This window comes from Vidua macroura, chromosome 2 (genome assembly GCF_024509145.1).
Source record: "Vidua macroura isolate BioBank_ID:100142 chromosome 2, ASM2450914v1, whole genome shotgun sequence".
Taxonomy (NCBI): domain Eukaryota; kingdom Metazoa; phylum Chordata; class Aves; order Passeriformes; family Viduidae; genus Vidua; species Vidua macroura.
In genome coordinates, this window is record NC_071572.1 from 25,995,156 (window position 1) to 26,009,718 (window position 14,563).

The 14,563-nt window shown below is 43.3% G+C and overlaps 1 protein-coding gene across 3 annotated transcripts; it reads left to right on the forward strand.

Moving 5' to 3' along the window:
- The first annotated feature begins 4,519 nt into the window (after positions 1 to 4,519).
- On the forward strand, positions 4,520 to 13,627 carry F7 (coagulation factor VII). Of its 3 annotated transcripts, none has more exons than XM_054002736.1 (8): positions 4,520 to 4,669; positions 6,858 to 7,018; positions 7,564 to 7,588; positions 7,680 to 7,793; positions 8,731 to 8,871; positions 11,721 to 11,827; positions 12,344 to 12,464; positions 12,655 to 13,627. In XM_054002736.1, exons 1-8 carry the CDS (start codon positions 4,600 to 4,602, stop codon positions 13,191 to 13,193), a joined length of 1,278 nt encoding a protein of 425 aa, XP_053858711.1. In that variant the 5' UTR covers positions 4,520 to 4,599; the 3' UTR covers positions 13,194 to 13,627. The 3 variants fall into 3 exon arrangements, with proteins under 3 accessions (XP_053858711.1, XP_053858730.1, XP_053858719.1); XM_054002744.1 differs by having other exon boundaries at positions 4,599 to 4,669; positions 6,838 to 7,018; XM_054002755.1 differs by lacking the exons at positions 6,858 to 7,018; positions 7,564 to 7,588 and having other exon boundaries at positions 4,522 to 4,669.
- Positions 13,628 to 14,563: the final 936 nt, after the last annotated feature.

The following is a 14,563-nucleotide window of genomic DNA, read 5'->3' on the forward strand; positions in this document are numbered from 1 at the left end:
AAGAAAAAAAAAAAAAAAAAAGAAAAAAAAAAAAGGAGAAGTAATGACTATGCAGTTGCTCATCACCTGATGACCAGTGCCCAGCCCAGACCTGAGCAGCAATCATCCCCTTCCAGTTTATATACTGGGCATGACTTCTAAGAAAGGAATATCCCTTTGGCCAGTTTGGGTCAGGGTCATCGCTCCTGGCCATACTCCCTCATGGCTTCTGCTGCAGCTCCTCACTGGCAGAGCATGAAACTCAAATTCTCTCACTTAGGGTAAGCACTACTGAGCAACAGCCAAAACATCAATGTGTTATCATTATTCTCATACTGAATCCAAAATCCCAGCATTGCACTGAAGAAGAAAATTATCTCTGTCCCAGCTGAAACCAGAACAGTATCCAATCCTTATTCCATACCACTTGTGTCATGCCGGGTCCCACATTTCCAAATACCCCATCATCTTTCCCATCTTTTGCTGGATATACACACAGATACCATTCTCTAAGTCCATAGGCCATCCTTATAAAAGTCCACTGAATTCATTCAATCCATGACCCCAGTCCTCATCTTTCATAATAATGTTTCGGGGCAGGAAGGATGGCACGTGGTGTTGGATTGTTGCATGTTGAAACCAGTTCTGATTCCATCATCACTGTGCTACCCTCAGTTGCATGATGTGAAGAGGGGACCCTTCCTTCAGACATCCAACGCAGCACAAGTAACCAGGGTGCCAGGACGAGCTGAGCTTCAGTACCAATCACTTCCAAATCTGCTTCAACACCTTCATAAGCTGCCAGTAGCTCTTCATCAGTTACAGCATAGTGGGCTTTAGATCCTCTGGAGTCAATGTAACTCCATAAGGATCAGTCTTGAGTCTCCCCTGGTACTTTTTGCCAGAGGCTCCAGGTAGGACTGTCTTCCCCTGTCTGTGGTGTACAGGACATTCTTTACATTTTGCCCTGTTCAGACTGGCTCAAGGGCTACAGCATCAATATCTCTTGCTTGACTTGTCTAGAGGCTTGATGCTCAGGGCCCCAGTTGAAATCATTCTTCCTGGACGCTTGAGAGGGCTGACAGTCAGATTGCAGTTTGGAATGTGCATTCTCCAGAAACCTGTAGCACCTAAGAAAGCTTCTATTTCTTTCTTGTTAGTTGGTGGAGACATTGCTGTTGTTTTATGATCACATCCATTGGGATGTGGCAACACCCTTCTCACTGCTGTATTCCCTAAAGTTGCATCCCCTGTGCAGGTCCCTTGACCTTTACTTTGTTTTATGGCAAAACTGTCCTTCAGAACGAGTTAGACTATTTTTTCCCCTTTCTCAAAAACTTCTGCTGTATCGTCCCACACAATGACATCAACATACTGCAGGTGTTCCCCAGCTCCACCCTGTTCCACCGCCTCTGGATCCATCCATGGCTGATGGTGGGGCTGTGCTTCCTCCCCTGGGGCAGTCAATTTCAGGTGTCTGGACATCCCTCCAAGCGAAATCAACAGGAGTGTGAGTAGCTCCAATGCTCGTTAACAGAATTTGAGTAGCTTCAGAGCCTGCTGGTGGAATTTGAATCCGTTTCCTCCCTCGAGTAGAGAGGAAACGGTAGCAGTAGCAGTGCCTGTCATGGGGATTGGGGCTAGGTGTAATTATTAATAGGTCCCAGCAGATGGCTCCCGAAATACGAAGGGGACAGCGAAGCTGAGGACACACCGGGCTAGTTTCGTAGCCAGCGGTTCTTATCAGATCAAAAGCCGATACGAGGAAGTACAAGAGAAGGCTACAGACACCAAAACAGCAACAAATGCTGCAAGTAAGGTATTGCATAACACAGCCCTGAGAACAAGCACAACCACTCTGGTGGCAAATAAATCAGCATTGTAACCAGTGACTATTAAACCAATGCAATGAAGGCTTATAACAAACTTGTTTTAATACTCTCTGGTCAGATCAGTCATCATCTCAACTTTCCAGGCCCTACGTTGAGCACCAAGGAGACTGTCACGGTTTAATCCCAGATACCAACTACCAGGCAGCTGCTCAATGCCAACCTCCCCATGAGATGAGGAGAATCAGGAAAAATGGGTTGAAATAAGAACAGCATAATAATTGAAGCAAAATAACTATTAATAATACTAATGTAATAATATTACTAGTATAAAAAGCAAAGACACAGAGAGAGAGAGGAAAAAAACCCAAGAGAAACAAGTGATGTACAATACAATTGCTCACCACTCACTGGCCAATGCCCACCCTACTTCCAAGCAGTGATCATCCCCTCCCAGCTGACTCCCCTCCAGTTTATATACTACATATAAGTATATAAGCATGCATATAAGCATGATATTCTGTTGTATGGAATATCCCTTTGGCCAGTTTGGGTCACCTGTCCTGGCCATGCTCTCTCATTGCTTTTTGTGCAGCTCCACAGTGGCAAAGGATGAGACACTGAAAATATCCTGATAGGAGAAGCACTGCTCAGCAACAGCTGAAATATCAGTCTGTTACCCTTATCCTCACACTGAATCCCAACCACAGCACTGTACAAGCTACTGAGAAGAAAAGCACTTCTATGCTAGCTGAAACCAGGACATTTAGGGTCTAAGACTGCAAGGAATGGAGAAGTCTCCTTTAAAAACACAGCTCTTTAAGCAATGAACAGGCCCAGCTGAAGTTAGTAGGAAACACCTGTGTGATGAGATCTGTCAGTACAAAGTTCTTAAACAAAGAGTTGGAATGTAGTCCTGAAGTGCTGAATCCTCAGTGACCCTTCTCAGGTTCACCCCAATGAAACCTAATTGCATTAATTTTCTTAGAAAGATGGTCCCCATATGAACTGACCCTTGTTCCCAGCAGCTGGACTTCTTCCAAGGCTCTAAAAATAACTGTATGGCTGTATTCCCAAGAAATAAAAGCAAAACCTTTCAGGTTTAAGGGATGCCAGCAGAGGAAGGAAAGCAAAGCGAAAATACTGCATCAATCTCGTAAGGATGTACAGAATCTGCACATTACGAAGAAGATGGACGTTGCAGAGGTGCTGTGATGCCACTGTGGAGTGGCAGCCACCCCACCATCCCTGGGAGGGAGATGCCCACCTGTGTAAGGAAATAAAGGCAGTGGGGGGCATAGGTGCAGACTCAGCCTGGCCTCAGGCAATGAAGGTAGAACTTCATTCTCTGATCTGCCATGACACACTATCTGTGTGTCTAGTGGGTGGGGCTAGATCATTCCCAAGAAGATGAGTTAAAAAGAAATTTTCGAGCTTAGTTTTAGTCTTGCTAATCTGAAAATGCATTTGCTATTTTCAACTCCCTGCCACAGGCAAGTGAACAAGGAGTTAGGGCTGTGTTGGCAGGCTGAGAGGTATGGAGAGGGTTCCCAAAAAGCAGCAGAGGGCTGCTGTAGCTTCTTTTGCATTCCAGTAACTGGCTTCCTTCCTCTGCCTGGGACAGGACATGCCATCTGTTCCCAGCCATCCCAGGAACTGGGCTGCTGGGAATTAGCCAGGCTGTGATCCAGAGAAGTGCCTGGATACTGCCTCTTGGGAAAGTGATTTCAATGCAGAATATCCAGCTGTGTGTACTGCCTCTAAACAACAGGACTGCATGGAAACAACAGCCAGGAGCCGGACTTCCCTAAGCAATCACAACTTCTGCAAGGAGTTTTGCTGAGCATTGGCACAAAGTAAAAATCCAGCTGTTGATTTCCTTTGCTGTAGCGTTCAGATGCAGGGCTAACGCTCCTTCCTTTCCATGCAGGAAGGGGAGAACAGCCTGGAAAACATGCCAGCCTTCAGCTAATGCTTCACTTCTCATAGACAAACATGCTCTTTACCTTGCTGCTATCTTAAGTAAATATTTCCCCAAGAACACTGTCAGCTCTCCAGTCTGATGCCATTAATTGATTTCCATTAAATCAGGGGACTACTTATGTTCCAGATAAAGCACTGTCTGCAGAGTGGCCCCTCAAGCCCTGGTAGTTCCTAGTGAAGCACAACATGGATCAGCTCAGTGCCACTTCTAGCTGGTACAATCTGTACAGGTCTGGCAGCAAAGATGGAGAGAACCAGTGTAGGGTGTCTCCTGCTGGTTAATTAGTGTCTCCAAGCAAATTCAGGCAGAAGTGCAGAGTTTCAATGGTGATAGAAAAAATGGGAATAGATGCCAGTGGTACAGTCATACTCCAAAGCACTGAAAGGCCATACCTTGACTGCTGATGCAAGATAATATCACATCACTGCTCTCTGCATGTGGCACTATGTGGCCAAGTTAATGCCTGTCTTATGGATTCAGGGTCCCAGCATTCATGTTTCTCATGGAAAAGGTGGGTTAAATGGAAAATGCAGGCCTGGGGTAGCAGCCTGTGTAACCAGCATAGCTTTTGCATGTGCCAGGAGAGCACACTTCAAAACCAAGCTCCCTGTTTCTGTGAAAAGGGTGCATTGCAGGATTTGCATGTGCCCTTCTGCTCAGCTCACCAGGCTGTCATGGATCTTTTGCTGTTTCCATGACTTGCTGGCCCCTCCTCTGGCTCCAAGCATTTGACGCTGAGCCCTTTGGCCAAACAGCCCTTGCTGAAATGTCAATACACTACCAGAACACTGGCTCACAGGGTTCATCATGATTTCCAGGCAGTATGTGGCTTTGTTTCTCTGCTTTCTGCTACTGATCCCTCTTCCTCTGGATGCAGGTATGTTGTAGGATATAGCTGTAATGATGTTTACTGGCAATGGACCTTTTCCTCTTTCCTGTTACTGAGGTGATTTCCACTGCAAGTTTTGAGCACTGTTGCGTGTTTGTCCTGTCTCCTGCTGTGCCTGTGTGTTATTCTAAAGCTCTAATTTACTCTCAGAAATGGCTCCATGCACTTGTTCTGCCAACTAAGGAAAAGCACCTCTAGACTGCTAAATTAATTTTTTATCTTGGTGCACAGACAGCAGGAAAACCACCAGCTGTCTACATGAGGAAAGGAACTGGGATTTACTGTTATTTCATGCAGAACTGGGACATTTTTCAAAGCAAAGCATCAGTAGCCTGTCATTCAGATGATGAGTAATTAAAGCAGGTAGGATCCACCCTGTTTCAGTAGAAGGCAGAGAAGAGGTAGCTCTTCAGTTGCTCAGTGTATGTCCAAAATCAAACTCCCATATTAATAAGGCAGATCCAGTGTTCTCAGATTCCCCATTAGCCACTGACTAGGTCTTGTTTGTTGCAGTGAGGAAAGGTGGAAAAATAGGTAGCAAAGTCAGAAATTATCCAATACAAAAAAGCGGATAATGCCAAAATTAGTGGATGGATGTCCCAAGCCATGTGCTCAGGCATGCTCCTCTGTCAGAGTCTGTGCCCATACACTGATACATGTGCCACGTATCTGTAGCACAAGGTTAATTAAAAGCCTTTAAGAAAAGCTGCATCAAATGCATACAACCTGACTGAAATTGAGGCAGAAAGACCGAGCTGACATTCCTATAATGACCAAATGTTTATGAAGCACCCAGGAATAAATGCAGTGCAGAATACTTCATTCTTCTAAGTAACCTTGAAATACAGGGGGAAATTACAACTATTCTGCATGTAATTCAGCCAATATCCTGAATTAGAGACAAATGTTTATGGAGACACCTCACATCACTTCAGACTGGAATGAACCCTCTCAGCATCTATGATTGGGTGTATTGCTGATGACACACATGAGTCTGTCTTTCAGCATCCCTCAGGGCCCCTTCAGCAGGTAGAAGATAACTCCCACTCTTTTGGAGAGAATGTCCTGGGGAAAGGCAGGAGATATGGATCAGCCTCAATCCCCAAATCTACCCACAAGCAGAGGTGAAACAGTTAAAGCACGGAAATGTAAGCTCCCCTACAGACATAAAGGAGAAAAAAAAAAAAGGAAAAACTAAAAATTTCAAGATTCTTTCTGTGTTGTACATGGAGCAAAATTACACACCAGCACTTGGCCTTCTTGTTCCTTATCCTGAATTATACTGGGAGAGCACAGTTGTGTGATGTGCTAATATCCTGAGGCTGAGGAGCAGGTCAGCATGATGACCATGACATTAGTGTGTCCAGTGCACACTTCTGCCAGTTGCAAGCTGATGCAGTTCTAGGAAATGAACTCTGCTGATGCCTGCTATCAAACCTATGTACCCAGTATCTTTCCAAAGCATGGCAGAGACACACAAGAAGACCCCTTCCTGGCTGTAGTCTGTGGTGATGGCAGGAGCTAGGAGCCATTCACAGGCTCCACTAGGAAATGCAGTCAGTATTCTCCAGCCTTCCTATACATAATATAACCTTTTCCATAGAATAAAATTAAAGCTAATATATTAAAGCGGTGGCTCAAAATTGTGGTCTACTAGAGGAGGGATAAATCCCTTCCTGAGTCCAACAAGTGGAGGGGTGTGAAATAACATGTGACTGTGGGTGAAGGCAGGACTGTGGTCCACCTGGCACTGTGACTGACTGTATCAAGCACAGAAAAATCAGCTTTTACCATGTCCACCAGTGCTAGATAAAGTGACACGAGCTTTCCAGTGCCATGTACAGCAGTGCTTGATAAAGTGACTCAGGCTCTCCAGCTGCTACGGGCTAAGATGCATATGACATGCCACAGTAGCTCAGGAGTCACTGACATGCATACAACACCCACAGCCCACTGCTGTAACAAACCATCTTCTCCTAAGCTCTGGGATCTCTAAAATTCCTCTGTTGTCACTTTACCTTGAGGCAGGCCAGAGAAACTACACTCTTTCACATCTGCCCATCTTCTTCTTAAGTGTCTCAGAAAAAGCTTGGGAAGCACAAACGCTTTCAGGGGAAATTGCCCTCCCATTCTCTCTGTCTGGCACGTTCTGACAGAATGTGCCACTGTTTTTCAGTCTTTCTAAAGCAGGAAGAGGCAAGCAACATTTTGGAAAGACAAAGACGAGCCAACAGCTTCTTTGAAGAGATAAAACTGGGGTCACTAGAGCGAGAATGCATAGAAGAAGTGTGTTCCTATGAGGAAGCAAGAGAGATTTATGGTGATATTGAAAGGACAGTAAGTAACATAGGGCTGGGTGAGCACTCATTGTCATAAGGAATCTCCCTACTGAAGGGTGTATTTTGACACTTTAAACCACCAGAGTTAAAAAAGCACTTTGTGTCCTGCGTTTTGCATTTTTCTTTTCTATTTACAGGTGTACACAGCAGCAGTGAGTTGCAGGAGGGCACACTGCATGGGCAATCCCAAGCAGTAACCATCTAGGGGACAGTGGGAAAATGGATGATCTCTAAGACAAACCCCCAGTAATGCCTGCCCTGACAATACTTTAAATTATTGTGTTGTGCAACATTTTTTTAGTCAATCCCACCTCAGCTATACAGAGCTTATTTATGCACTTATGTGCATTAAACAAGCCCCTTCTCTATTAGTATATGAAAATAATGTACAATCTAGAAACCAGAATATTTTATGGATATTAACTGTCACAAACTATAAAGGCAGAAGTGGCATCACTCTGTCTGTAACCCATGCTGTGCAACAAGGGCTGTAAGACTTGACTTGATTCTTCTTTAATTAAACCTCACATCTTTTTCTTCCAGGAAGAGTTCTGGCACACCTATTCCGGTACGATCATTCAGGATGTTCTAACAGCTGTGGAACACTCCCACTGCTGCAGCTCTTTGCGTGAGCTGGACTGACACTGAGTGTTTTACAGACCCCAACCAGTGTGCCTCCAACCCCTGTCAGAATGGCGGGATTTGTGATGACCAGTTCCAGGATTATGTTTGCCGCTGCCCTGTCGAATATGAGGGCAAAAGCTGTGAAAAAGGTCAGCTGTGGCATAACTTACCAAAATAAAAATGCCATTATTAATTCAAATGCAAGGCATTGAGATAAACAATAGCAGTCGTTATAATTCAGGATTTAGACTTGATGATCCTCGTTGGTCCCTTCCAGCTCGGGATATTCTATGGTTCTGTGATTCTGCATCATACTAGCTGTGACAGCTACTGTTCATAGCACTTTTGGTGCTGCAGGATGGATCTGACCAGATAGCAGTCAGGCACTGCAAGGCAGCAGAATACTTATTGCCCTATAATGACTTTGTGGGAAAAAAAAAAAAAGAAAAATTGCATTTGCACACCATCTGAGAGAAAAGGAGGAATTATTTCCTACTCAAGTGCTGAAGTTATTTTAACTTAGAAGCTCCATGCACTATGTGAGAACTACACTGCATATACACAAAGACCAAAGGAAAGGATCCCACGGTTTATGAAGTTAATACACATCTTTCCACTGATTTCAGAAGACACTGAAACATTGAACATTGAGTGTTACATCCGTAGAACACGCAGAGTCTGGACAAGAGCTAGGCACTCATCAAGTCTAGGCAGGCAGTCTTAACAGTCATCCCAGAGCATCTGCCTGCTAAATGGCAAAATGTCAAAGAATTAAAATTTTTCAGTCATATTTTACAATGGTTACCACACAATTACAATTCTTGAGACAGCTCAGGTACCGTATAAATGCTGATTGATTTAATTTTAGGTATATCTTTCTTAAGCAAAGCCTATTCTCCCCTAATCCCTGGAGATCCAGGCCTACTTAGCTTTTGATGGAAGGTGCTTTTGATGAAGTTGCTCTGCATAAATCACAGAAATCATTTTTCCTGCTTTGCTTTCCTGATGACATTCCAATTGCAAGTTATCAATGTTAAGCGCAAAAATCCAAGTCTTGAATCCTAAATGCTCTTTCTCTGACTTTAGCTGTGGCTGACAAACTGAAGTGCATTTTTGACAACGGTGGCTGTGAACAGTACTGTACTGACAAGCAATCCAAAATACGATTGTGCTTCTGTGATGATGATTACACTTTAGCAAGTGATGGCGTGTCCTGCATCCCTCAAGGTAAGACACTACCAACCTGATGCTAAGTCTAAGCAGAAGAAAAAGTTTTCAAATGTTTTCAATATGTACATGTCAGGACATGCAATGCATAATGGTCAGATACCAGCTCCTCACCTCTTCTCCGTGGGCAGAGTCCCAAATCATATATTTGGCTTCTGGTGCAAGTTAGCCACCCCAGAAAAGCAGTTGTCAGCATGACCATCAAGCAGAGATCCTTTTGGACTTCTTCCTGGTCCCAGAGGTCCACTCCTCTGGAGTGTGGGGAATTCAAGTTTGACCATCCCACCTGCTCAGGGCTAGGAAGAAGCTGAACCTGTCTCTTCCTTTGGGAACACCCTCACCATTAGTGGAGTAGAAAGGAACTGAGCAGTGGAAACAAGCTCCTCACTCCTCACCAGGTGATCTAAATAAAGCAGAGCAGCAGGTGGTCAGGGATTTGGGGTCAGGCTGAGGGGTATCTAGTTGTGGAGGGGCTCTGGGCCTCATAAGTCCTTTTTTTTTGCATTAGCTTACACTCACAGTAGGAAAATACTTTGGGGGCAGATTTGTTTTACTGTTGTCTCTCCAATCTGAAATTGTGACTAGATTTTATTACTATATTTATTTCAGCACAGGAGTCAAGTGGGGAAGAGGACTATTAAAACCAAAGAAAAACAGTTAATCTATTTTCTTTCTTTCTTTCTTTCTTTCTTTCTTTCTTTCTTTCTTTCTTTCTTTCTTTCTTTCTTTCTTTCTTTCTTTCTTTCTTTCTTTCTTTCTTTCTTTCTTTCTCTTCTCTTCTCTTCTCTTCTCTTCTCTTCTCTTCTCTTCTCTTCTCTTCTCTTCTCTTCCTCTTTCTCTTCTCTTCTCTTCTCTTCCTCTTTCTCTTCTCTTCTCTTCCTCTTCTCTTCTCTTCTCTTCTCTTCTCTTCTCTTCTCTTCTCTTCTCTTCTCTTCTCTTCTCCTTCTCTTCTCTTCTCCTCTCTTCTCCTCTCCTCTCTTCTCCTCTCCTCTCTTCTCCTCTCTTCTCTTCTCTTCTCTTCTTCTCTTCTCTTCTCTTCTCTTCTCTTCTCTTCTCTTCTCTTCTCTTCTCTTCCTCTTCTCTTCTCTTCTCTTCTCTTCTCTTCTCTTCTCTTCTCTTCTCTTCTCTTTTCTCTTCTCTATTGTTAGGAATAACACACTTTTGGTATACCTATAGACAGTATGGCTAGATATTTCTTTCATCTAGCAAGGTAAATTTCAACTGGGACTAGGGTAGTGCAAGTTAATCTTTTTGCCAATACATAAGCTGGCACCTGACTCTTTTGCAGATGCCTACTTGAATTACTTTATTAGAGGGAAAAGGAGACCCCTGGGGATATGAACATAACAACATAATGGACAGAGCCACAGGGAGCATGCAAAGTAATTCTGATGAGTGGTGCTCCCATGCACACACCTCAATGGAGCACTCATGCAGAGAGCTGGTAATGACAACCTAGCTCTCAACAGCAGCAATTTCATTAGAAAAAAATGTCTACTAATGTGCTTATCCCTTATTAACAGATTCTGCAATACCACATGATGGGAAAGCTGCTTTTGTTTAAAGCTAAGAAAAAACAATTCAAAATTCCTCACAGGCTTTTCAGTGCATCTTTCCCTGCAAGGAAGATGTATTTGTTGCTGGTTGCTTCTTGGGGACCAAAATAGCTGTAAAACTGACCATGTGTTGCAAGTAGAAAAAAACTGTGTAACTGCCAGGCTGACAGTCCCCTCACTGTCCCTCTGTCATATCCCACAATGGCCTAAGTTTGTGTTGCCCTACACACAGCATTAGAGACTATGGGTGTTATGTGTTACGTCTGTTTAATCTTTCACCAGCTGCCACCAAAAAGCATCCTGTTTCTCCATACCTTGCATGTACCTGTAAAACCTTCATGCTGTCTTCATGTCAGCTAAAGTACTTACAGCTCCATGGAGACATTGCATGCAGCTCAGCAGAGACTATAGGACCCTGGCTCCCAAAGAGGTAGAAAAAGAGCACTCCTTCTCACAGTGTTATCACAGAGTGAAGTGACTGCCAGACAGAAGGGATGGTGTGCTCAGTTACAGCACAGACACATGGCACACAAGCACCCCCGAGGGTAGACCTTCTCCTTTACAGGAAAACTCAGTTGGGTGAAGGATGTACTGGAAACACCAAAACTTCCTCTACACTACAGCTTAACTGCAAGTTCAGTCAGGATTTGATTCTCTTTATTGCCAGTCTTCACATGCTGGCTCAGGCAGAACAGAGATGTGCAGTCTGGAAGAATCCAGCAGGCTCTGGACACAAGCAAACACGGTAGTGTGGGAGAGGCACACCAGAAGACAAGTTTCTGCCCTTGGGACATCTTTGGCTCTGCCCAAAAAAAGGATGGCAAGAAGTACACCCCACGATTAAGCCTCTGTCTCACCCTGCCATGGATGCTGTGCACTTGGTACAACTGACTTAAAGTCAGCAGGGACAAAGAAAATGTATAGACTACAGAGCTTGTCAGGGACACTTCTGCACTCCAGCCTGCAGCCTACCTCACTGTGTTGATGTGTATCTTAAGCAGGTTAATTGTCTGCAAAGGCCTATGATAGGTGACTCCATGTCAGTGATGCTGTAAGGGCCTCAACTCTAATTGTAAGAGCATTTCTGGCTGTTTCCAAACAAAAAAAGACTGCTTACCTGCTGAGCTGCTATACATTGTTTTTGAGAATCCATGGTCCTAGATTAGACATCAGTTTTTCAGCGGACAAAGCTTCACTGAAGACATTACACATTTTGCTGTGAATTCAGTACAATAAAATCCTTGTTGCCTTGTGTTGTTTTGGGTTTTGGTTTTTTGTTTTCTTTTTTCCCAGTGAAATACCCATGTGGAAAAATACCAGTGCTGGCAAAAAAAAATTCAACTGTACATGGGAGAATAGTAGGTGGTTTCATCTGTCCTCCAGGTGAATGTCCATGGCAAGTGAGTTTTTAAAAATCTTTCACTGCTTTTATTTTTCAAATTTCCTTATGAAATCACTACACTAAATTCATTGCTTTAAATCTATGATGTTAAAAATTCATAAAAAGTGCCATGTCTTGATAACCAAATTCCTTCTTCATCCATAGCCAGCAAATCCACCTGTTTCACTTAAGCAACTTAGCTTTGTTCTGGAGTACCTGGTTTCACAGGAGTAGAGTGGAAGCACAACTGTCTCTATCTCCTGACCCCTTAGTCCTTAACTGCACTGCCAGAAAGAATTATAGTTGCAGCTTTAGTTAGAGATATGCTTTGGGCCATAATATGCAGGGTCCATACTACAAGATGAAGAAAATGTCCATGGGAAGTCTTCCCTTACTAAGTGGTCCATGCAGTCAGCGTGGTATTGTCAAACACATCTGCATAAAGGGACAGAAAGAAGCAATATAAAACCCATCTCTGCTGAGATTTATGTCAAGCACATTTGATGAAAGACATAAATTTGCTTTATGTTGGCAGGCCCTTATAATACAGGATCAGAGAGAAAAGTGTGGTGGCACCCTGCTTTCCCCAGAGTGGGTGGTCACTGCAGCTCACTGCTTGGAGCATACTCACCCTGAACAGCTTCGGGTGAGACTGGGTATGTATCTTCCCCTCCTCATCTTATCAAGGTGGTGGCATCTTCTCAACCTGATAAAATCAGAGTAGGCGGCTTTGGCAGTTCAAAGTAATTGTCCTTAGAGGTGTCAGACTAGAAACACCCCACAACCTCAAACTTCCAAGGACTCAAGGAGCTACCTGATATGACTTGTGATTAATAACTTTTCCAGGTGAACACAAAATAAATGTTGATGAGAAAACTGAGCAAGAAAGTGGAGTCGCCAGGATGATCATTCACGAAGAATACAGGAATGGACAAGTCAATAATGATATTGCCCTCTTGAACCTGGAAACACCCATGAATCTCACTGACTATGTGGTGCCAATATGTTTGCCTGAGAAAAGGTTTGCTGTGTTTGAACTGTCCACCATCAAGTTCTCCACAGTAAGCGGATGGGGACGCCTAATAGATGGAGGTGCCACCTCTTCTGTTCTGATGAGAGTTGATTTGCCACGTGTAAAGACACAAGAATGTGAAAAGGAGACTGATTTAAATATTACAGAGAATATGTTCTGTGCAGGAGACCTGTCTGGGATTAAGGACTCCTGCAAGGGAGACAGTGGTGGTCCTCATGCTACACAGTACAAGAACACTTGGTTTCTGACTGGGATTGTCAGCTGGGGGAAGGGCTGTGCTGTTGAAGGCAGCTATGGGGTTTACACAAGGGTATCGAAATACATCGACTGGTTGAGGAAGCACATGGACTAATGATGTTGAGCCACATTTCCAGGTCGTGTTATTGCCCCCCAGTCCCTCTGTATGATTTCCCCATTGAAGGATTCTTTCATTATCTTAGATATTTGATGCAGGCCATACCCACAACACTATTAAAGACTTGAAGTGAGCCTAAGGCCTACCTGAATACATAAAATAACTTCCCTCTCTGTGTTGTCTGTAAACTTGTGTATCTTGTCAAGCAGGCAGAGAATATCTATAACAAATCAGACACAATGTCCCTCCTGTTCTGCATCAATTTCTGCTAAAAGTCAGATGCTGAGAGAAAGACTGTCAACAACACATCATGCAGATCATAAGCCTTCCTCCAGCTACTCTCTCAACTTCTTGTAATCAGTGAAGTACAGACTTCCTGAGCCAGAAGTTGCATTAGATTGAACAGTCATGAATAAATGTGTTGTCCATAATTGTGTGCAATTTCCTTTGAACACATTTATGCTTCTGGCTTTCATAACTTCCTATGCTATGGATCCTGTAATGTGATGATGAAATGGCAGAAACAAAAACAGAAAAGGTGCTTCCTTTTGCTTATGTTAGAGCAGTTTTCTCCTGCAGTTGCAGTGGCAACAAGGAGATTTGAAGGGGAGGAACTGCAGGCACTCTCCAGGACAAGAAATCTGGGAAAAGGTTTATTTCATATTTACAGATCTGCTATGAAAACTTGATTTAAATCTTGCACCAAGCACCATTGCTGTAAGGCTAGTAAGTGCAATATTTAACCCTATATTTATGAGTGGTAAAGAATACCACTGATTTAATCTTATCTTTGCCTTGACAGTATGCTTGTCTACAGAAAGAGTGCAAATGAAAGGGAATGTTAATTAGTTGTCCAGTATAATCTCAATTGTACGCTCTATCCTGGGATCTAAATCCAGAACAGGATATTTGTCTACCCCCCTGCAAAACGCTGACCAAAGACCATTCACTAAAGTCTTAAGGCACAAATGATAGAACCTGAAGCTCTCTGAAAACATATACAGTTCAAAAATGTACTTTCTAACCTTAGTATGAAAGCACTGAAAAGGTGAGGAAAATAAAACTGAACTGGGAGACTGGAAAACAGTTCAACTATCTCATGCAGAATTTATGCTCTAGATTGTTCAAATAATGCAGAATATCAACTCAATCACAAAAGCTTATCAGCAAGTAGGACACAACTGATCATACTCTATTATTAGGGGAAAACATTGTCATTGTATGGTACATACCATGCAATACTGAACATCCTATAACCTGTTTTACTAACAGAGAAGGAAGTTTTACTGTTCATTTAGGTAGTGAACTAGGAAAGGCAGCAAATTTCAGAGACCTGAAAAACAAGAGATGTTACAGTATATATGCAT

Excerpts from the sequence above, each read along its gene's own strand:
- F7 (XM_054002736.1), top strand. The coding sequence starts at position 4,600 with ATGATTTCCAGGCAGTATGTGGCTTTGTTTCTCTGCTTTCTGCTACTG. Across the intron at positions 4,670-6,857 it reads CCCTCTTCCTCTGGATGCAG|TCTTTCTAAAGCAGGAAGAG; the intron begins GTATGTTGTAGG and ends ACTGTTTTTCAG. Across the intron at positions 12,465-12,654 it reads ACAGCTTCGGGTGAGACTGG|GTGAACACAAAATAAATGTT; the intron begins GTATGTATCTTC and ends TAACTTTTCCAG.